Here is a 24,478-nt window from a genome sequence, read left to right as displayed (position 1 = left end):
GGCAGTCTGAGTCTCTTTCTAATACCTTCTGTTCCCCCTGGGCTTAATGTAGGTTTCTTCTGCACCTGTTGTCCTAACATTTTCTGGAAGCTATCTCCAAGGGGGCCATCTGTATGATTCCCTATAATTTCCTAGTTTACTATAAACAAGCAGGAAATTGGTGAATAGTTTATGGTTTACTGTTTCATCTGAATTTGGGATTATGATTTATTGTGCCAAAACAACCTAGAATTCTTGAAATAGCTTTGAATCTGGACTTCTTACTGGCTTGTGACTACTGGGTTTGTTTGGCAGTATTAAACTTATAATAGTATTTAGATCAGACATTATGGTAACGAGTTTTTGGTTAATTTACTTTCTTATATGAGTGGCAAAAGTAAATAACAGTTATTCCTTGACTTACAATTGGGACCAGAATTTCTGTTGCTAAGCAGTGTTAAGTGAGCCATGCCTGATTTTATCACCATTTTTGTCATCGTTCTTAAGCGAATCACTGCAGTTGTTAAGTGAATCATGTGGTCATTAAGTGAAGCTGGCTTCCCCCATTGACTTTGCTGCAAATGGCAATCACGTGGCTTTGGGATTCTGCAACCATTGCAAATACAGGCCAGTTGCCAAGCACCCAAATTTGGATCATGTGATTGTGAGGACACTGTCAGTTGTAAGTGCAAGGACTGATCAACCATAAGTCACCTTTTTCAACACTGCTGTAAGTTTGAACAATCACTAAACACTAATTTGAGGACTACATGTATACAGGTTTTAACATATACTGCATTCATAGGAGGTTTGGTAAGCCGAGTTTATCGCCCCAAGTGAATTTATGTCTCTCAATGTGGAAAAATTGTATATACTAAGAAGTGCTTGGAATGGATAAGAACTACACTGTCTGATTAGCAGAACTGTCCTCATCATACTGTTAGCAAAGAAGTGTATATTTGGGTTAACACTCCATCAAAATTCAATTTCTTCATTTGGGAAACTAATATATTGGGTAAAATGCTAGGCTTAGAACCTTGTTGGAGATATATTAGAGGACAGACTAACATGGCCATTGGATATCATAATTAAAATTGATGCATTTGTGCCAGAAGGGTTAATCCTTTCCTTCAGTATCATTAATGTAATTAAAATTGCTCTTATTTAAAGCTGAGAACAAAGCTTCAACCTTTCTCCTTATCCTAGCAAGGAGTTCTTTTTGAAGCGAATGTATATTTAATGTCAAAGTATTTAGTGTTACAAGTGGCTTGGCTCTAGCTACCTCTGCAGAATCTTTTTTTAATATAAAAAAAATGTCCAGTTATGCTCCTCCCAACTAATTGTGGTATAATGAAGAACTATTTCTGTACAGAAGTTATAATGATAGTACAAGCTTTGTATAACAGGAAACACTTGTTATCTAAAATTAACAGTGAATCTAATACGTCTTCAATAAAAAGTTGGATTCTTTGGGAAATCTGTTTGAAACAAGTGTTGCTTCCAACTCCTTGAACTTCATCAGTTTAAGGTGGAATTACTTCCTTCCACACTCATAGAATGGTTATAGAATGGGCTGTTCTCAGAGAACACAGTGGCAATATTTTGCATCAATCCCACCTTTCAATCCCCTGGGCTTATTCTAGATGCAAGGACATTGGATCCTCATAAACCTTGGTTTCTGGCTGTTGTTGCTCAAGTCAGTAATAAGGCCTTCCTCATCCATGAGAGAGCTGACAGGACATTTATTCCCCTCTCAGAGTTAAGCTCAAGGAGGTTTTAAGTGTCACATCAGAGGTGACCTTAGGTTTTTTTGGATAATGGTGGTGGAGTGGCTATTGTTATATGGGAGAGAGTTTCCAGAGATGCTACTTCATACATAAGTGTATATAAGATCTTGTTTGTGACATTGGGCTGCAGAGAAGAGTTAGAATTGTGGCTGTATGAAATAAATAAGATTCATCTTATGTATCAGTTGTACAGTACCCTTTCCTGGATCAGGAAGCCATTCCATCTTGTGTGGAGTACTTTCAATATAGCCTCAGAGTTAAAGCTGATTCAAAATCAGGATGGATTAAAATCAATGATTTTTTTTTAATGAAAAAAATCTGATTTTTTTTATTTAAATCTGATTGTTTTGATTTTTATCAAATTTGTTTTAATAAAATACTTTTGGAGTAAAAATCTATCTAAAGATAGTTTTCTATTTAAGATACATTAATAATTTAGTTTATTCAGCATGAAATGGAGCTTAGTTATGTAGCATTTGCAGCAGGGGTGAAATGTAAAATCTGTTATTACCAGTTCTGTGGATGTGACTTGGTGGGGGGGGGGTAATGTGACTGGGTAGGTGTGGCCAACTTTAAAAAAAAAAAACTTTTCAAAGCATTTTTTCTAATGCTTTGAAAAGCCTCTCTGCCGATCAGGAACTCAGCTGGGATCGTCAGAGACTTTTCAAAGCATTTTTTTTTAACCACCTCTTCGGCCAAGAGGTTGCAGAAAAAAATGCTTTGAAAAGCCTCTGATGATCCCAGCTGAGCCGCGCGATCATCAGAGGCTTTTTTTTTTTTACTTTTAAAAGCATTTTTTCATCGGAAGAGGTTGTAGAAAAAATGCTTTTAAAAGTTAAAAAAAAAGCCTCTGATGATCGTGCAGCTCAGCTGAGCATGGGGGGGGGCGCAGGGATTTTTGCTACCGGTTCTCCGAACCACCCGCCGCCATCGCTACCGGATCGGGCGATCCAGTCCGAACCGGGAGTATTTCAGCCCTGATCTTGGGACTGTCGGTGAATCAGAGCCCTGGTGGCGCAGCAGACTAAAGCACTATTATTAACATCAGCTGCCTGCAATTACTGCAAGTTCAAATCTCACCAGGCTCAAGATTGACTCAGCCTTCCATCCTTTCTAAGGTAGGTAAAATGAGGACCCGGATTGTGGGGGCAATAAGCTGACTTTGTATAAATATACAAAAGTATGAAGGCTATTGCTTAACGCATTGTAAGCCGCCCTGAGTCTCCGGAGAAGGGTGGCATATAAATCAAACCATAAAAAAAAAAATCAACAGCAGGTCAGAGGAGGAGCTGCAGCAGGACAGAGATGACAGTTGCTCTTTAAAAATTATGATTTAAATTGAGTTGACTTAAATCAAACCTTTTTACTAGTGATTTAAATCCTGATTTAAATCAACTTAAATCCACCCTGTTCAAAATGTAGTAATATGCCATTTGACACTTCTACTTCCCAAGCTGAAGAACTCCCATTTGGTTTCTGGGTGTAGTACAGTTCAGATAGAATAGATTTCTATTGATAAAAACAGATAAAGCTCTGAAGAGCTTAGGATCTTGTTATTTGCACACCACCTTTCACCACTTCTGTACTTGCCATCCAACATGCTCCAGGTCATCTCATAATGTTACCTTATGGGATCCTGGTGTGCCTTCTGTTACTGATCCTGTTGTCTAGAGCAGCATTTCCTCCTGTTGTCCATGTTGTCCTTACTTTGCTGTCTTTAGGAAGGCATTAAAGACCTGGCTGTCCAGCAGATCCTAGGCCAGAGTGATCTGTGAATTTGCTAATACACTGTGGGTTTTAAATTTCCTTTTCCTGGCAATTGTTTATCAGTTTGTTTTTCAGTTATTGCTATATAGTGCTTTTAGCTTTTTTGAAATGCCACCTCAAGTCACATGCCAATATAGTGGCCAACAATAATAAATAACTATCAGCCAAAGAAGTAGTTTCATTCATAAGGGAAAAAAAGAGTTTGTATTACTAGGCTAAACCAAATTAAGAGGAATACACATAACTGAAAGAAGTAAAAGTGAAAGCAAAGAGATGAAAATCCTTCCTTCCCACTTTGAAAGATTAAGGGTTTTTTGATACGAGGATTATGGGTGAATTGAAAACTAGTTCAGATCTTAGTCTTCTTGTTTTCTTTGAAGTCACAAATGGTTACCTGTCCTGTGGGCAGTAATATACAAAACGTTTTTGATTTCTATTGACTATTAGGTAGCCTTATAAATTGTTCTTAACAAAAAGCATCTTTAAAAATTTTCCTCCTTGCTTATAGTACTGGACAAAATTGTGTTCCTCGTGCTAAGTTTTTCTCCTATTTCATTCAGATAGTCTGGTTGGTTGTCAGAGAGTAAATAGTACAAGGTTTTCTGAAAATATTGTGGCCAAACTGTAGATCATTAAGGAAACTGCTTGCAGAAGTAATTTTTATCAGTGTAATTGGAAAACACATATCTAAATAATGCAGATAAAATGAAACCCCAGGAATCACTTCTCATTCTGTTGGATATTTTATGTGAGGACGGGAATACAGCAAGTTAGATTGATTTGGCCCCATGCCTATGACTCTTGGAAATTCAGCATCTCAGATTAGTGCTGATATACAGATGCCCTGGCATTGGTTTCTTTCTCCATTTATGGGGATTTTGACATCTTGCTCTAATGTTCTGGTCCCTGGCCAAATAAATTATAAGATATTGTGCAGTTCCTGCTTCTCTTAGTCCCAGGAATTTTTCTGCTGGGGGTTTGTTTCCATTGTCCCCTGCTGAACTTTATTGATAATTTTTTCCACCAGCTTTTCTTGGCAGTATGTGGGATAAATTCTATTTATGTTAGTGAAAGTAGATTTGCCAACTTTTTATTAACATCGTGGAATATAGATATGAATTAAAAAATAAAAAGCATCCAACTAAAATACATGGGTAAACACAAGGAAAACAATACTTACTTTATTGTTCAAAGTATATGAATGATGGTAGAGACTCACTGCATACATATACTATATGTTTAACTTGGTATTCCCAGTTTGTTTTAAATTCTTTAGCTTATTCTTCATTACTTATGAAGCAGTGGCAGAAAATGGCAAATTAAGTAATGTGTCAAAAATCTGCTTGCTAAAATTACTGCTTGCTTTGTGATACTCATTATGTCATCCTTTCTTTTTGGACATCTATGGGCAAGTTGGTCCAGATTGTTCTCTTGCCATGCAGCTGGAGATTGGGGGTGAAATTGACGAGAATTGTGCATTTTCACAGTAAAGTCATCATAAAGGCATCAAGATGCTGCTTGTTTTTCTTTTAGCTTTCCTTAAGTAACTTTCTTAAAATATAATGACTTGCTTGAGCTCAGGAGCTGCAAAACACAGAGAAGCAAGAATTCCTGCCCATTGAAGGATGGATAGAATAGATGTTTCAGCACTGCAAAAAAAAAAAGAAAGAAAGAAAGATCAGATTTACTTTCAAAGTGATGCAATGTCAGGAAGGTGGGAAGCCAGTTCATTTCTCATAGTAAGCCAATGTCATCTGATCAGATAGACCAGGCGGTGATTTTGAAAAGGCTTAAAATCCTTATGTGGAAGTGCTGGTGCACAGGCAAGTGATGAGATAGGTTGGTTGTCACTCTCACAGTTCCCACAGAATTTGTGGTAACCGGTTCAGAATGATTCAGGAAATAGCTCCCAATGCTATCAAGCACAGTGGGCACTGGATGTAAAGTGTTGTTCATATGATATGTGTGTGGAGCCCAGGAGTGAAATGCTACCGGTTTGGGTCGGTTCGCCTGAACCAGTAGTAAAAAAATGCTTTAAAAAGTGAAAAAAAAAGTTTCAACGATCCCATGTCGCTCAGCTGATCTTTGGAGCTTTTTTTAAAAAAAAACTTTTTAAGCATCTTTTTTATTACCAGTTCTTCAGAACTGGTAGTTAAAAATGCTTTAAAAAGTAAAAAAAAAAAAAGCAGGAAATTCAAAAGTGTGCGTTTGGTGTGGACTGTGCATGCGCACACAGTATGCATCTGGTGCGCATTGTGCATGCATGCGCAGCATGATCTGACATGTATTGCGCATGCATGCACAGTGCACGTAGAGAACTGGTGGCAACCAGCGGAGGATTTCACCACTTGGTGGAGCCCCTCTGACCTTCTGCAGTTTTCAGTGTGGCTTGGAAAACATTGTTACTAAGGGAAGAAATATTCAATATTATTTGGATTGTTTTTTTCTACAGCCCACACTATCCTACTTCATTGTGCTCAGCATTTTAGGGTTACTTTTGTCTGCAGTGGATGCTTTGTTTTTGTATCAGAAAAAATTGAGTGTAAGACATTGATATTTTAGTATACGGATCACTCCTTCCTCCTTATATTATTCTTTACCGAGATGCTGCATAATTGTAAATAGAGATTCCCTAAGTTTGTTTAGGAGTTTTCCGGATGGCAAGATATATAGATCCAGGTGATTTTGCTTAGTCCTTGAATCCTTCTCCTTGAATCCTAGGAGAATCCTTCTCCTACTTGCTTCCACCCACCCACCCACCCCCATTAGCTATTTCTGTTTCAAGAAACCAAGAAGCATTAAAAATATTTGGTTTTCATGTGCAAGAAGGAAAATTATGGGGAAGAGTTTTCCTTAGTTGCCTAAGTAGATCCAGAATCCTTTTGCAATGAATTATTGAATGATATGGAATTATATGAATTTATCAAAATCCAGATCTCTTTGAAGCTAACAACATTCAGCATGGTTTTTATTAGGTCTGAAAGAAAAATATTTTCTCAAATTAATTTATTGCCCACAGTACTTTCAAGATTCTAATAGAAAAAAAATCTTTGAAGTAAGATTCCTCAATTGTTCCAAAGAGCAAAGGGAAGGAGGGATTTTTTAAATCCCCACCTGACACTGCCTGACTTAAATCAGATAATCTTTATTACTATAGTCCCTGACCAGCATTTTGTACAATTAATATAAAAAATTACAAGGGTCAAATTAAAATAAGTTACAAATTACAAGGGTCAAATTAAAAATAAAAGTAAAGGAAATAGCTTGTTATAATGCTGTAAATAGAGTAGGAATGTAAAAATTTTGAATAAAAACCCCCCTAAAAAAATAAACAAAACAAAACAAAAAACTTTTAATAGTGGGATTATAAAACCAAATCAAATGCCAAAAAATGTGCTTAGTAAATGCTACAGTCCTAGGCAGATATTTATATACATGCCTTTATGAAAAGTACAGGAATCAGTGACTAGTAAGGTGTAAATTGAGTAATGGTAGGATCTTAAAGGTTAAAGGAGTAATTTTCTGCATATAACAATGTGGCTGAATTTTTCTTTCTTCTTACTCTTTTAGAGATGTTAGTTAGGATTTCGGTCCAAGAATAAAAAGTAAACATTTTGTTTCAATGGCCCTTTCTTTGATCTGTGGACTCTGTGAGCAATCATCTCATGATTATTATTGTGAATGTTTGTAATATATTTTAAGATACTCAGTTTTTGCTTTTCTGTGCCTGACCCAGAATGTCTTTGACAAGAAATATGCAAATATTGCAAAATAAATAATTAAATAACATATTAAATGTTGATTATAATACTTTTTCTACATAAACTATTTTCATAAGATTCATTAAACTATATTACTCAAAGTGCTTCCCATTTTAATATGGATTTCAACTTTCTCATTAAAGATTATTTTAAAAGACAAGTTGATTGATGAGAGAAGTGAAAAACCTGGAAGCAATCTTTTGTCTATAGATCAGGGGTGTCAAACTCAGGGCCTGGGGGCAAGATCCGACCCGCGGGGCTGCTCTGGAAACAGCAAAGGACTGGCCCACAGTGCCTTTGCCAGCGAACACGGAGCTCGGGAGGGCCACATGCAGCCCTCCCGAGCTCTGTTTTCACTGGCAGAGCACTAGGGCCATCACAGGCGCCCCCGACACAAGTGATTTTAAGTTGGCCACACCCTCCCTGGCCACGTCCACTCCGTGCCCCCCACTCGAGATCAAACACAACTCTAATGTGGCCCTCAGTTAAATCAAGTTTGACACCCCTGCTATAGATAGAGTCATCTTCAAAGTTCGAGCTAGAGTTATAATCCATTCAGCACCATCATAATTTCAAATGGTCACCAAATGAATGGTCATAAGTCAAATACAGATAGTTCTCAACCTACAACCACATTTCAGACCAAAATTTCCATTACTTAAGCAAGGTGATTGTTAAATGAGTCATACCCAATTTTATGAACTTTTTACCTCTAAAATCAGCACAGTTGTTAAATGAATCTAGGTTCCCCCATTGACTTTGCTTCTCAGAAGCTGGCTGGGAAGATAGCAAATGGTGATCACATGATTCCGTGATGCTGCAGCCATCATAAATACATGCGAGTTGTCAAGCTCCCAAATTTTAAACACATAACTGTGATGGTCTTAATTACGAGTATTGATCATAAATAACATTTTTCCAGTGCTGTTATGACTTCAAATGGTCACTAGACAAATGGTTGTAAGTCGAGGGCTGCGTTTACAAAGGTCATGTGGAATTTCAGAGTGCTAGATTTGAATGTAGCTTGTGTTTAAAGTACTTCATTAATACCAGAAAGAAGTGCAAAAGAACAAAAATGCCTTTTAGTGTGAAGAAAGTCATTAAGTCTTTACAAAGTCGTTTTGGAAGGCTTTGAAATTCTTTCCATATACCAGGACCTTTGGGCTTCAACTTCATTACTGTGTACAATACCATGAAGCTGTTGGATTTAGCTGCTGGCGTATCTCTCTCTGATTGTACCATAGTTTGGAACAATGCACTTTTCTTTCAAAGATAGTGAGGGCAAGTCAACTCCTGTGTAGACATTTTGGGTTGTAGATGTAGGTTTCTGATTCATGTGCCTTGATTATTTAACACAGGGAAATATGGGTTGGAGATTATTTGACAGCAACAAATCAGCTTTATTTTCTTAATGGAAAGAAACAAAAACCCCAAGAACATGGATAACAACAGAGAAAATGCAAAATTGAAGACATTCACTTACGCATAACCAAGGAGTGTAAAATAGACAGGTAATAAAATAGATAGGTCTTATAGATAATAGGTTTTATGGGTATAGTTAGCTAGATGAGCTCAATAAGTTTTATAGGCTTTATGTGTATAATTGTTATGTTACTGTATCTTAAATTACTCTTATTCATATATGTATGCAGGTAGTCCTTCGCTTACAGTCATTCATTTAGTGACTGTTTGAAGTTACAGCAGCACTGAAAAAATGACTTATAACCAGTTTATACACTTAGGACTGTTAGCACGGTCACATGATCAAAACTTGAGTGCTTGGTGACTGGCATGTATTTATGACAATTGCACTCTACTGGGGGGGTCATATGATCACTATTTGTAACTAGTTGGCTTCCAACAAGCAGTCAGTGGAGGAAGCCAGATTTGCATAATGACTGCATGATTACTTAACAACTGCAGTGATTCACTAACAACTGTGGCAAAAGAATAATAAAATGGGGCAAAACTGACTTAACTCTGCCTTGCTTAGCAACAGAAATGCTGAGATGAATTTAGTCTTAACTTGAGAAATGCCTGTATGTATTACACACACACACACACATCACTATATTTAATGGTCCTTCAGTAGAGAGAGGCAGGGCAGAGGCAGACGCAACAAAGAATATTTCTGTCATGTTTATCTTTTCTATAGACTGCAACCTAGCTGAAAACAGAATGCTAGATTAAAAGACTTCTTTATTTGATCCAAGACTAAATCTCTTTGAACATTCATTAAATATAAGAAAGCTTGTGTATGATACTAAAAACTATGGAAGTGGAGTGCAGATTTGATCATATAAAGGAGACTTAATTGCTGATTGCATTTCTTTTTAGTAATTCATTGAATTTTTTAGCCTTGTAGACATCAATTCCAAGAGTAATGGAGTTTAAATTTGCCCTTTGCTCTTTATCGTTATTTACTGAAAAGAGAATTTGGGTAATTTCTTTGGACCAAGATTATCTCACATTAGATGACTCAAGTGCTTTGTTGCCTAATTTAAGTGTTTTACTTATTAGTTGACTGAAATAAGTAAGTTAAAAGTAAATATCCTGTTTAACTTACTTAGAAAATAAAGAAGATGAAAGCATTTAATGGGAAACAATGTCTTCGGCTGTAGTGGAGTTTTTCTGTTTAAACAAGGCTGTCTTTTCTACTGTTTACATATTTTAGTTACTCCATACTTGAAGGAGTTGGCTAATTGCAAGATTGGAGACAGGGGCTTTTTTTTTTTGTTCGTGGTCAAACAACTTTATAAAATTAGAAGGGAGACATATGAAAAACTGCCAAATTTGTCTTGGCAAAGATAACTCAGTTAGATGTACATGCTATCAGGACTAATTACTTTTTTAAAAAAAAACCTTGTTTTTTCTCTGTGGGAAAAGCAATATAATACTTTTAGCCAGTAACTTGGCTTTCTGAGTTCAGTAATACCTTTCCCAATCTTTAGCAAGTTAACTTAAAGTTGTCAGTAGGAACACTTTTATCCAGCTTTGCATTTAAATGTCTCTTTAGAATGTTTTTATGCCTCTGTGTTTGCACAAATCCTGATCAGCTATTCTAGACTTATTTTGTGCTGGATATCTGATTGATAGATATCCAGGCAGATGGGAATGTAGAGGGTTGTTGATGTTTTTTGTCATAAATTGTTTTCTGAACTACTTTGTAATGATTGTAGACCTAGGTCTTTCTCTAATCAGGGCCCTGATTAGCAAAGAGTTGCTGTTGGCTTTCCTTTTTCTTGTTGTTGTTGCAGGGGGAGATATGAGGATATGGAAGAATGAGGTGGAAGGCTAAGCGAAGCAAATATATTTCATGTAAAGCAATTGGCTGAAAGGAAGAATTTTTTGGCCTGGCTGAAATTACTACTTCTCTCGTGATACTGAAGCTAGCATATATCTTTTTTTTTTTTTTTAAAGCAGTTAGGTCAAGCCATTCAACATAATGTATAGATGTACTAAATGAAACACTTTCCTAATGCTGGAGGACATCTAGCATGCTGCAGAAATAATGCTTGATTTGATGAAACATAGGGTACACACAAATAGTGGACATTTTATCTTGCACAGTTTGATATGAACAGAGTTGGAGAGGTCTTTTAGGAGTTTGGAATATACTTAAGGGAGATAGTAGCCCAGATTCTGCAGATCAGTTACTAACTGTAGAAATCATAAGTCAGGAAATGAACTGGAAGCCTGACAATTTCCTTTCTTAAAGCAGCTGCAGATCTTTTGTGTAAGGTAGAGTAAAATCATTGCAGAATGCAGCAGAGTAATATTGAAAAATCTTAGAAATAAACAATAACTGGGAACATCTCTACTGATTTATGAAATATGGAGACATCTTATAATGGCGGTAGTACTCCATTAGTACTAGATAGTACTAATAGTAGATAGCAACACACAAATTCATATATTCATACTAGTTAAAATCATTTCTAAATATTCAGAAAAAATATGTTGCACAAGATAAAATATATTGCTTCAAATAATAAAAAAAATGTAAAGGAGAGTGAATACATATGCGAATATATATGTATTCAATATTCAATATAAATTCAACAAATCTGCTTAATTGTCCTGTGAAAGTTTATTGAATTAAGTTGTGGAAACATCATTTGATAATAAGCCAAGATAGCTTAAAATACATAATATGTCCCTAATTAATGGGGAGTCTGTTTAAATTTTTCAACCTGCTTACTTATGTGAAATGCTATAGAAACACAGGAGAATGTAATTAGAATCATAATAATCTGTTGGTTGGCTTTTGTCTATTGGAGCAGCAATTTAACTATATAAAAGTCATTTTCATAAAAAAATTCAGGTTTGTGCATTCATTTATAGTAAAAAAAGTATAATTGCAGAGAGAGAAGCTTTAATAAATTGGAAGAATTTACACTTTACTGTTGATTATATAGAGTAAATTTGCAGAAAGTTGCTTTCATTTTCTTGATGTGGACCTTTTATTTGTTTTTTTAAAGGTACGGACACTCTTTGTCAGTGGTCTGCCCCTGGATATCAAACCCCGAGAGCTCTATCTGTTGTTCAGACCATTCAAGGTACTTTCTTTGACTATCAGTCTTGGAAGACAAAACTGAGACTAAGAGCCTTCGTTTGCTTATTTATAGAAACATTGTGATTTGTGTTGTTATTATAAATAGCATATTTCCACAGTAATGTCTGACGGGTTCTCCTGGAGGAGAAGACAATATTCCTAGTATCTGGATTTTTAAAAGTTTGGAATACAGTTAATCATACTATCTTATTTCAACTGAAAACTTGGCTAGAAGGACTTTCAAAGAGACTGAAAGTTGGCCAAACATTCCCAAAGAAAATGGCTATAAATATTAACAGTGGTGTGAAGAAGGCTCCAAGTTACACATATGAGCCTCTACTGATGATAAAGATTAGTAGAGTTCATAATGTCTGTAAACGATATGCCACATATTGTAGGTGCTATCATATATTTTTCCAAGGCATATTTTACTGGGTTTTTTTATTTTCTAATACCAGCAATGCAAATGTACTAATCTAACATGTTTTTTTTATTTGTTCTGGGCTGATAAACCTCATTTTCATTTATAGAAAGCATAATATTAGCTTATATATGTATGAAATCCACCTTTCTTGGTAATGACCTCTTTTAATCCACTTCATTACATTTCCCCAACCACCCCCTTTGAACTGGGTGTCATGGGAAAAATTCTTTTTTGTGTCACTTCTGTTTGACATCTTGATTATACGCATATTATTATGACTGCGCAAGGCATTTGAAAGAAGGGTTTCACCAAATGTGTTAGAAACAACAAAGCACCTCTGTTTGAAATGTTAAATCAGCCAGGTCGTTTGCAAGACTTTTAGCTTGCAGAAGACTTGACTTCTTTAACACTTCATAGAGAAGTGCTTTGCTTATGCTCACCTACTTTGCTAAACATCTCTTTTGAATGCTTTGCAAATCCCTAATATATATCCCATTAGCAGTTTCTTAGTACTTGAGGTATCTTCCATTGTATTATTAAATGATTTCTAAATCATTTAAACGCTGCTTTTTATAATTTTGCCTCAGGAAAGATGGAGACCAACAATCTTTATTTCTGGGAAGCCCCCAAATGTTTCTCCCTGTAGGCTGATTCAGAAGCCCCCAAATGTTTCTCTCTGTATGCTGATTCAGAAGTGGCATTGCTTACCAACTTTAAAAAAAAAACATGGGTACCCTTCAGTGGTGGGTTTCAAAATTTTTTACTACTGGTTCTGTGGGTGTGGCTTGATGGGTGTGGCATGGCATGACATGGCTTGGTGGTCATGGCTTGGTGGGTGTGGCAGGGGAAGGATGCTATAAAATCCCCATTCCAGGGAAAGGATACTGCAAATTCCCCATTTTCTCCCGATCAGCTGGGACTCGGAAGGCAGAGAATAGATGGGGGCGGGGCCAGTCAAAGGTGGTACTACCAGTTCTCCGAACTATGCAAAATTTCTGCTACTGGTTCTCCAGAACTGGTCAGAACCTGCTGAAACCCACCTCTGGTGCCCTTGTCCCAAAGGTACTTTTTGAACAGGCAACTGGACTTTCTGGTTTTCCTTTGAAGACATTTCGCTTCTCATCCAAGAAGCTTCTTCAGGTAACATGGGTGCCCTTGTTACCTCAGCTATTAACTCTAGTACTCATTCTCAGCTCAGGCCTAGAAATCGGGACACTAAGTTCTAGTTCTATCTTGGGAATGAAAGCCAACTGGGTAACTGGGGTGGTGGGCGGGGCCTCCTGCTGGTTTTACTACCGGTTCTTGCAAACCGGTCCGAATCAGGGGCAACCCACCACTGCATGCTAGGAATGAAAATATTAGATTGCTTCAACAAAAAACTCTATCATAGAATCTTTCTATCCAGAGGGAAAGGGTAAAGGGAAAGGCTACTCAGATAGCTGTCGAAATGCAGAAGAATTGGCAGTTCAGCTGGTGCCCCCAGCCTTATTTTAGTTGTTTTATCATCAGTGTTTGCAGAATGTGGTGGTGGTGGTGGGGACTCCTTTGATATTCTCTGAGTGGACAGCAGTAAAATTGCCCAACGGATCATACCTAATAATGGTGAATTAATGCCTTGACTTCACAAGGGAGCTATCAGATATGGCAAAGCAGTTGTTTACACCAGCAGACAAACCTTTGCCCTAGAACTAGGGGGAGGAAAAGACTGCAACACTCTCTATGCAGCATTTCTTCTGGAATGGAACTGAATCAGTAGTTCACAGTGTGGAGAGAACCCACACCCAGGGCAGCAGCACCAGTTTTGGAGCAGTAGAATCCTTGCATTATAGAACAGTCCTGAATACATGAGCATCTTGCTGTGCAAATTCCTGTGCATTGCATCATGATATAAGTACATAATGGTGGAGCTCATGACAGCACGGCATACATAATGTCATTTTGGCACTTTTTAGTTGTGAGGAATGGATGCCCGTGTTAAGCACGATGGTATAATATCTTATTTGTGTTACTCCAAAGCAGACATGTCTATGGAGATTCTCAATCATCCAGGTCATGGTTGTCCCAAAAGGGCTTTTTTTCAGAAGATGACTGGGTTTGCTTGGGTTTTTTTTCCCTTTGAAAATGTTTCCCTTCTCATCCAAAAAGAACTGAAGAAGCTTCTTGGATGAAAAGTGAAAAGTTCTCAAAGAGAAAAAAACCCCCAAGAAAGTCCAGTTGCCTTTTGAAAAAAGTACCTTTGGGAGAAACTTGACCTTGCTTATATATATAGATTTGTAAGATTATTATTTTTTTCTGTATACTTTACTCAAAATACAGTACAGATAATCCTCATTAGCTGATCACTCATTCAGCAAGGGTTCGAAGTTATGGTGGTGCTGAAAAAGGAGACTTATGAAAGGTTTTCAAGATGCAACTGTTGTGGGGTCCCCTCAGTCACATGATGTTGATTTGGGCACCTGGCAGCTGTCGTGCATTTACCAAGGTCGTAGCACTCTGCAGTCCCATGATTGCCATTTGTGACCCTCACAGGCAGCTTCTGACAAGCAAAGCCAATGGGGAAGCCAGCAGGAAGTCAAAGGTTGCATCACGTGATGTCACACTTAAAACCCACATTCACTTAATGACCACAGCTGGAACTGTCAAACTGTCATCAGGTGTGGTCATATTGGGCAGAGTCATGTGATTCTTTTTCCCACTTTACAACTGTACACCTAGTAACAGAGTTGCCAGCCCCAATTGTGGTTGGTAAATGGGAAGTGTCTATAGTTCCAACAATAATGAATACTTTTTAAGTAATGGTATATAACTTTAATATTTTAACTCAATTTTTAATCCTAATATTGAATACAAAGTTAAGTTCCTGTTATTAATCAGTTGTCCGCCTAAAGGCCATATGAAATAGTTAGATCTTTTTATGAATTATGGTTGCTGTTCTTTTAAAAAAAGCCAAATGATAAAGAATGCTGTATATTACTGTGTGGCAATGTGTTGATACGTTTAAATGTACAGATCTAAAGATCTTATATATTATTTTGTACATATATAGTTTTTATTTTTCTCTCCAGGGGTATGAAGGTTCTCTTATTAAACTCACTTCAAAGCAGGTAAGGCTAACACTGAATAAATGCTTTATCATAACCATCATAGGAGGTTATTAAGATGCGGTAAATTGGAAACGGTAAAGTTGATATAAAAGTTTAGCACAGAGATTTAAATATCAGTAATCTTTATATTTCTTTTTTTTAAAACAAAAGTCACTGAAGATGGTCAGAATAACTGGACTCATGGTTTTAACCCATTACAGTCTTTCTAGTTGATTCAGTACTTATCTTTTAACTCTATTGTATTAGAGATGTATGTTAGATGTACTTGAGAAATTAAAATTGTGTCCAGCCCAGTTCATCTTCAAAATGTGATCACTGACATGCAGAAAGGATGATTGTGATTACGTTATTGTATGCAAATCTCACTTTTTAAAAATATGATTTTATTGAAGACATTTTTAACAAGATAAAAAATACAAATGTATTAGAAAAGAAAAGAAATAAGAAAGAAAATAGAAAGAGAAATACGAATAGAAAAAAAAAAGAAAGAAAAAGCAGGGGGGAAAGAAATGACTTCCCATCTTTTTGACAGCAGTTATAAATACATTTATATTCCACCCTCTGTCTCTAAGGTTACATCATAATTTCCTTCTTTCCATGAGCTACCCTTTCTAATCTTCAAACCCATAAATCACAAGCTTTTTTCCTCTTTTTTCAGCAAAAAGTCCATAAGAGATTTCCAATCATTGATAAATGTAGTTGTTGATCTTTCTCTAATCAGACAGGTTAATTTTATCATCTGTACTAGTTCTGTCATTGTCTAGTTCGTCCATTCCTCTGTTGTGGGCATGTCAGAGTCTTTTCATTTCTGTACATATAAATAGTCTTGTGGCAATAATCATATATGAAAATAAACTTCCATGGATCCTTTCTAACTGATTGTTCACTAATCCCAGCAAGAAAAGTTCTGATTTTAGAATGTTGGTGTTTAAAATTTGTTGTATCATTGCGTGTATTTCTGGCTTTTTTACAAGTCCAGTAGTCGTTATAAAAATGATACATGTTGTCCAACATGCATTTAAAGTACCTTTATACATTCTAGATAATTTTTCTGGAGTCATATACCAATGTTACATCATTTTATTAAAAAAATTATTTTAGATTATAACATAATGTAAATTTTAGTCCTTTTAACCACATATTTTCCCACAGTTCGATCAGGGTATTGTGTCCAAAGTTCTTATCGCAGTCTTTCATTTGTTCTTTTGCCATTTCAAAATTTCAGCTAAATTACATTTTAGCAATTACATGTTCATCATTTGTACATAGTTAAACTTCATATTTGGTCATCTGTTGTCAATTCCAAATGTCCTATTATCAACCTTAAATGTTTCTCGCATACGAAAACCATTAAAAACGAAATCCCTCTTTAATCAATTACACTTTTGGGTTCGTTTTATAATCTCCATGTTCCTGTTAGAAGAGCTCTTAATAAGTTAACCATTTTTCTCTATCTACTGTTTCATTCCTGTAAAACGCTTCTTATGCTGAGAGTTATAAAGGCATTTTCAGGCATTGCCTGGGTTTATATCTATTTCATAGTTTCATTATAGCATTTCTAAGATAAAAATTCTCAGAATCTAAATTAAGCTTAACTTTTATTATACCATTAAAAAATCATACCATTCAAAGCTCAGATTGTGCTTTTCTAATTCTAAAATTATCTTTATTTCTCAGAAAAATCCATTCTTCCATCCCGACTAAGCAGCAGGCTACAAAATGTAATTTCAAATCAGACAGCTCCGTCCTCAACCCTTTGCATGTTAAAATATTTTATATTTAATTCTTCTTTTTTTTCATTGCCATAAAAATTTAGATATATCTTTTTTTGCCATTGTTTAAATATTAATCAGTTATCATAATAGATATTATTTGGAAAAAAACCTTTATTCTTAGCAAAATGTTCACTTTTATCATATAAATTCTCCCCAAAATGATAAATCTTATCATGTCCTTAATTTCCTTTCATCCCTTAAGATAATTATTCTGGTATTATATACAATTCATGTTTCATATTCAGGTATTTCACTTTTTTCTTATTCTTAAAACTGTTTTTTTTCCCATCAGTTCCATTTGGTTTTCCAGTTTCATATTCCTTGTTAACATCTGGGTCTTTTATTTATTTTAAAATCAGTTAACACCCAAGTGCTTTAGTTTTTCTATAAATATTTCTGCTCCTTCCAGGAGGTTTTCCAAAATTATCACTAGGTCATCAGCAAATGCCAGTAATGTATGTGTTTTTCTTTTAATCTTGATTCCAGCATTTCTCTCATCTTATACCTCTGTTTTGAATACTTCCAAAGCTAAAATAAATAGCAATGGTGACAAGGAGCATTCTTGTTTGGTCCTTTTCTGTAACTCACTGTAACTCTGTTTATTCTCAATTCACAATTAACTGTGTTTTTTGTGATATATAAATTGATTTTACCCATTTGATAAAATTCTCTCCAAAGTCCATATATTCCAAAATTTTAAACAAAAATGTCCAATTCAAAATTGTCAAAGGAATTTCTGCATCAAGAAAAAAATCAATGTTGTTTACTTTTCATAATGTTGTTTTAAGTATTCCAAAATATCCTATATTTCTATAGTCCTGTAAAACCATCTTCATTTTCTCAGCTGAAATCATCATAAATAACTTACAGTTATTATTCAATAATGAGAAATAATTTTTGGTCAGGTCAAATCTTGACTTTCTTTAGGTATTAATAGTATATTAGCCTCTATCAAACTCTCTGGTATCTTTCTAGTCTGTAAAATGAAGTTCATCATCTTTTGCAATGGTTGTAGTCATTTGTCTTCAAAATATAATAACAAGCTGGTAAACTATCTGGTCCAGGTGCTTTCCTTGTTGTGACATTTTTATAGCTTTACAAACATTTTATATTGTAATGGATTTATTTGTTAATTATTTCTATATTTCTGTGATTTTTGGAAATTTTTGTTTCTTTAAATATTCATCTTTTCCAGGGAAGTTTCTTTTCCTTTACATTAATTAAAATAGTATTGATGGCTTTTCTTTTGTTAATATAATATTTCTATGTTTTAATTAATATTTTTTCTCATGTTCCTCAATTTATATGCCAACAATTTCACCAGCTTATTTGCAAGTTCAAATTTCTTTTTGTTTTGCATAATTTATTTTTACTTTCATTTCTCCTACCATTAACAAAGACCACTGCTGTCGTAAATTTAATTGGTGATACATAAATTTTCTTTTGGGGGGATTGCTTTAATTCTTTAATTTTTATCTGATCTAAAATTGTGTTTTCTTGTCTCTTTTTTCACTTTATTATTATGCTGAATAAAATATCCCTTCATAAAAGCTGTTCTTGTGTCCCAAACCATTTTTAGTCTCTACCTTTATTTAAAATTACTATAAAAATGCCTTTAACTTCTTTTTACAATTTTTCATTACTGTTTCTTTCCGCAGCAATGTTTGTTTACTTTCCATCTGAAATAATTGGTTTTCCTTTTAAATATAAAGTTTTAAAATACCTTTGGCAGTATGTCCACTTATAGCCAAATTCTTGGATATCCAAAACATATTGAGAAAGATCTATGTCTTTCAGAATAATAAGTGTATTCTTTTGCATCATGATTTTTGTATCTTCATGCATTTACAAGCTCTAGTTTATTCATCATGTAAAAAAAAAGTTTTGATCATTTATCTTGTGATGTTTTAATATCTTTCTCAGAGGTACTGTCCTTCTGTGGACAAATGTCAGGCCCAAAAAACCAGTAACACTTCAAAGCCCTGAATAGTTTATTATTGTTACCTATACACAAGAATCTAATGGTCAAAGTTAAATTGGTGTTAAATAAGGGTGAATGGAATTCATGGGGAGCTGGACATAAATCTCTGGTGGCTGTGCAATGATTTCAAACTCATGACACATTTAACTCTGCCTTCCATCTCAGCCTGCTGATCTCCTACAACAAATCACTCTATTCCAATTTTCCTTAAATACCAATTTTCATATGATTAGTTTGTTCATAACTCTTTTTAAAATTTTACTTTCTCTCATTTGGAGCATAAATTTCCATTATCAAAATTTTGATAATGGTAAATAGCTTCCAACCCCATATATCTACCCTACCTATTGCCCAATTGTTTTTATAGTTTTTATACTGTAAGCCACCCAGAGTCATTGACTGAGATGGGTGGCTATAGAATAAATAAATAAATATCAGTCAACATCAGTTCTGGTTTTAATTGGGGTTTACATATAAAACAATTCATTTTCTCTTTTTAATTATAACTGAAATATATTTTGCAGATAAAGTATTTTATATTCTTTTTTCTAATATGCATTTCTTAAAGACAAACTATATCTTGTTTGAATTTTTTAAAATAACTTTCTTCTTGTTTGAGGAGCATTTGCTCCATTATATTTCATATTAGGCTTTTAAAATTGATGTTTATACCAAAAACAAAATCAGTCCTGTCATTACCTAATGTTGTCTCTTCCTCAGTTTTTTGTTTTAGCTCTTTAAGGTACTGAGTGCTGGGGTTTTTTGTTACTTCCATTTGCATTTCTTCCAGTTTATCTTTAAACTTTCCTAGAAAGTCTCTTGCTTTTTGGATTGAGTTCAGTCTTGAACCCCTATGGTTTAAAAGTGAAACGGTCATGCTTTTAGCAATAGCTGCCATTGGAAACCTATGCCTGCAGATTTTCTTCTTATAGTTTGATTCCATGAAAGGGACAGATGACAGTGGAATGTATACAGTATAGGAATTTGCTGCTGCTGCTGCAATTTTTAAAAAGGATAAAGATCTTCAGGGTTGTTCATTTGGTAGCTAATCCAAATGTTAAAGAAATAGATAATTTGAAATTATTGGCCAATAAAACCCAAAATCTAGATTTAAAAACAGAATTGCTGAATCTTGATTATTTTGTCCAAGTAAAATTCCTGTATTCAGCATGACACAATTAGGGAATTATTGTATTATTATCTAAGTCCGTTTTTCATATTACTGAAAGACTAACAGATGCAGATTCTTTAAAAATATAATTTCAGATTTTTGTCTAAAAATCTTTATAAAAAACCTAGCCTAATTTTGATTGTTTTTCACTTGTTAGGTTAATCTGTTTACATATTTTGAAAGTAAAGTGTTTAATAAAGACAACAGAAGTAAGATTCTGTAGTTTCTGCTAAATTAAGTGCTCTAGTACAATTAAAGCACTTCCTTGCTTTAATGTTTTTATAGATAAATTAGTCTAAACAACAGTCCTGTTTTAATTCTTGGTAAATGCAGAGTGTAGATGAAGCATTTTGGAATAATTAAGTAATAATTTCCTTCTTTTAATTTCTTTTCATAGTCTGATTCTTTTGATACTGGATAAATGATTTTCCACAGATGGGACATCTCACAATCTTTAAGATTCATTTTGGAGGCATGATCTCCTAAAGTTTCCAAGAATGTGAGATAAAGAAAATTAACCATGGTCTTTTAAAATTGTTACTTAATATATAGAATGTAACATTGAATAGAATTGTTCAAAATATTTATTTTTAAATATGTCGAGTATGAGTTGTTGAGAAAACCATCATCTTAAATGCGAAATTCAAAATGCTTTGAGCATTTTGGGAGAAGCTTGAGCTTGAAACAAGAGGAGTTCCAAATTCAAGACAGTGAACTTCACCTTCCAAAATGTTTGGAAAGTCCCATCCAGCATTTGACAAGGGATATTTTGTGAAAATTCACACTAAAAAAAAAAAAAATCAGAAATGAAATGTTTGGACGTAAACAAAGTTTAGTCAACAAAAATCTACACAATGAAAAATCAATATCAGTTTATGAACTAAAGATACTAAAAATAATGTAACTGTGTTTAATTTGAGCTATCACCAATATTTCAAATGAGAGTTTTCTCCTTAATTTTTGAGTTAAATGTAGCATATGAAGTAATGGATAATTTTGACTGTGAACCGTCCAAAAATATTCTAATTTTTCTCTTCTTTCAGCCTGTGGGTTTCGTTAGCTTTGATAGTCGCTCAGAAGCAGAAGCTGCTAAGAATGCCTTGAATGTAAGTACATACTATTAGTCTCAGTTGACTGTGTTGCTTTCTAAGTATGGTTAAATACTTAAGTACAGGGATGTAAATACATACAGGGAAGAGGCACTGGACTATATTAAAATGGAGCTCTATTGTCTACAGAGTCATGTACTGCAATTCAAATGGGAGTTTGAATTGAAATTTCAAATGGGACTGTTGTTTTGAATACTTCTAAAAATGCATTTGCATGTAGAAATGATCAACTTTAGCAGAATAGAAATGAAACCAAAGGGGAGATCGTTATATAATGTACTGCATATAGAGGATTGACTTATATCTCTATGCTATATCTACTTCATCTGTCAAGTGTCCATGGAATAAATCAAATAATTTTGAACTGCCAAATAAAGTGATGATTGATTATGGGTCACCAAGTTATCAACTCTTGGTGACATAAAGATAGACTTTATCCAGGATGATCTGTCCCCAATCTGGTCCTTCATGGTTTCCAACAGTGCACTTCCATGACTGTAATCAAGTTCATCCAGCTCACTTCTGTTTTTTTTAAGTTATTATTTGTTTTATTTATTTATATTCCTATTTCTAAACTGTCCTTCCCCCCTGGAGATTGGTTATCCTGCTCTGTTTTCTTCCATCTCTCCCATCATTATGACTTGTTTGTTTATTTAAATGTATTTCTCAAGGGAGCTATGTCTTACATAAAATGTCAAAATATGATAATTTTAGCCTGATCACTCATGCGTTCTTTCATTTGTTTGTTTACTTAGGTTCTCATAGTTATCTTGGGAGTCCTTCCCAACACCACAGTTCAAAAATCTCAATGTACTTTCTATCCTTTTTTTAAATCATATCCCACTTTAATTTCCCTAATCCATCACAAGAAAAACCATTGCTTGAACAATTCTTGTCTCTGTAAATATAGACATATCATAACATCTGAATATCTTTTCCAAGGCCTTCAGTACCAGCATGATGATGATGACGATGATGATAGTGATGATGATGATATCATCCATTTAGTTGAGTCCAACTTTTGGCAATTCTCTCCACATCTTCCAATCCACTGTTTCCTCGAGTTTTTCTATGCTCTGGCTGGTGTCAGCTTTGATGTTGATTACTCATTGTTATTAGTTTGATCCTCTTTATATTTCATTGTAATTCTATTGACTGTCATTGACTGTCTTTAGTAAAGCTTCCAGATTATTTGTATTCTCAGCTATCAAAGTACCATTGTTAACATAAACCAGGTTATCAATTTTCTTCTTCCAATTTTAAAACCACACTCATTTTCTTTCAAACCAAATTTCTTCAATATACAATTCTGCATATAGTTTGAATAAATGGCAGGAGTGACAACTCTGTCTAATTCCTTTACTAACCTGGACCCAATCTGTTTTGCCATGTTCTGTCTGTTCTGTGGTTTCCTGATCTGTGTATTGGTTCTGCATTAGGATAATATGGGATTCCCATTTTTCTAACCTATTGCTTACCATATTTCTATAAATGTTTCATTAACCCCTCTGGGTTTCCAACTTGGTAATAAATATCTTCTATCATTAGAAGTTCTTGTAAAAAAGGAACATCTTCTAAGGCAGGGGTCCCCAACCCTCAGGGTGTGGCCCACTACCAGGTTGTGGCCTATTGGGAACTGGGCCGTGCAAGAGGAAGACTGGTTAATGTGTGCAGCTCCATTCATGCAAGTGGCACTCCAAAGGCTTCTCTTTTATGTGAGTGGAGTTGCACCTATGTGCTGGCCTGCTGCTTGTGCCACCTGGTTCCCTCTCCCCCCCCCCCAATCTGCCTGCTCACGATGCTCACAAAGCAGAGAAGTAAGAACAGAGACTGATGATGTGGCCTGCAAGCTGCCAGCAGAGCTCGTAGCAGACTCAGATGATGAGGAGGTTGGGGAGGAACGTGGGCCAGTCCTGGAGTCTGGGGAAGGCTCTGATGGATGTTCTGCATCGGAAGCAGAGATAGAGCCAGGACCATCCAACATTTCCCAGCTGCTTTCAGAGTCGGAGATAAGTGGGGAAGAAGAACAGCTGGGGCCTGTTCCAGATGTGCATATGCGCAGAGCCGCCAGGAGAGGAGAACAACTGAGGAACAGGAGTCGACTCAGGAAGAAAGGTACACATGGACACTGAATGGCCCCTCCCTGGCTGGGGAATAAATAGAAGCGAAAGGGGAGTGGTGGCTGCAGGAGACAACAGTTTGTATTTCTTTCGGAAGATTTGCTTATCGTGGTCCGTGCCTCAGAGACTGCTTGTCAGGAATTAATTTACAGCTTTGTGACTGGAAGCTCTGGGCCCAGCAATTATCCAAGTAATGATAAGGTCTGTTACTGTAGTTAACCCTTGGAAGGATTATTGCCTGGACTTTTCTGTGTGTGAATACCATGAATTCACAGTAGCTAAAAAAAGAGGGGGTTTTCAAGACGAGTCTGTTCCTTGGTTCTGCTAAGGCTGGGTCACAACAACTGAGTGGGATAAGCACGCTCTGCTCAGCTTCGCTGACTCACAGAGGCTGCCTGCTCAGGATACCCGATCCACTTTCAGAGCATTGAGCAGCCTCGGTTGACTCTGAAGAAGCATGAGACCATGCCCCCAAAGGCTTCTCTGTGCCAAAAGCTTTTGCAAATGGATGAAAGGCTTCTCGCATTGCTTCAGGCTTTCTGTCCCTTTGCAAAAGCTTTTGGCATGGAGAAGCCTGAAGGAGCATGAAACTGCACCCCAAAGGTTTCTCTCTTGTGGGAGTGGAGCTGTGTATGTGCATGTGCACTTGCATGCCAGCCCACCTCTCACTTCCCCTCTAACTGCCCCCCAGCTGGGCTGCAAGCTGCAAAGGTTGGAGACCGCTTTTCTAAGATATCTTGAATGTTGACATCTCTACTGTAGAGAATTTCCTAACTTTGATCTTTTTTGAATTATTTACTGTTTGCTTATAAGCATCCTTTAACATATCAGTTTTAGGTTGGAACTTCTCTCTGAGTAGGAAATCTTTTGAGAAATGTTCCTTGTTTTTCTTTCTCTGTTTCCATCTTTGATGTCTTCACAGATGTCTTTGCAATATTGCTTCTT

At 35.6% G+C, this 24,478-nt stretch overlaps 1 protein-coding gene across 8 annotated transcripts in view; it reads left to right on the top strand.

The window, feature by feature from the left end:
* RBPMS (RNA binding protein, mRNA processing factor) overlaps positions 1-24,478 on the top strand; it is a 114,381-nt gene that overhangs the window by 39,058 nt on the left and 50,845 nt on the right. For 4 of the 8 annotated variants that reach the window (XM_087888302.1, XM_087888299.1, XM_087888303.1 and 1 more), the window contains exons 2-4: positions 11,780-11,853; positions 15,339-15,377; positions 21,348-21,410. In XM_087888302.1, coding sequence (XP_087744428.1) covers positions 11,780-11,853; positions 15,339-15,377; positions 21,348-21,410 — 176 coding nt within the window. The remainder of the gene's footprint in view (positions 1-11,779; positions 11,854-15,338; positions 15,378-21,347; positions 21,411-24,478) is intronic. The other 4 variants (XM_087888300.1, XM_087888304.1, XM_087888305.1 and 1 more) reach the window with 2 other exon arrangements.

This window comes from Pantherophis guttatus, chromosome 2, assembly GCF_059756535.1.
Source record: "Pantherophis guttatus breed Tessera chromosome 2, ASM5975653v1, whole genome shotgun sequence".
In the NCBI taxonomy this organism is placed as follows: domain Eukaryota; kingdom Metazoa; phylum Chordata; class Lepidosauria; order Squamata; family Colubridae; genus Pantherophis; species Pantherophis guttatus.
Note: the sequence above shows the minus strand (reverse complement) of the source record. Positions and strands in the feature narration are given on the sequence as shown.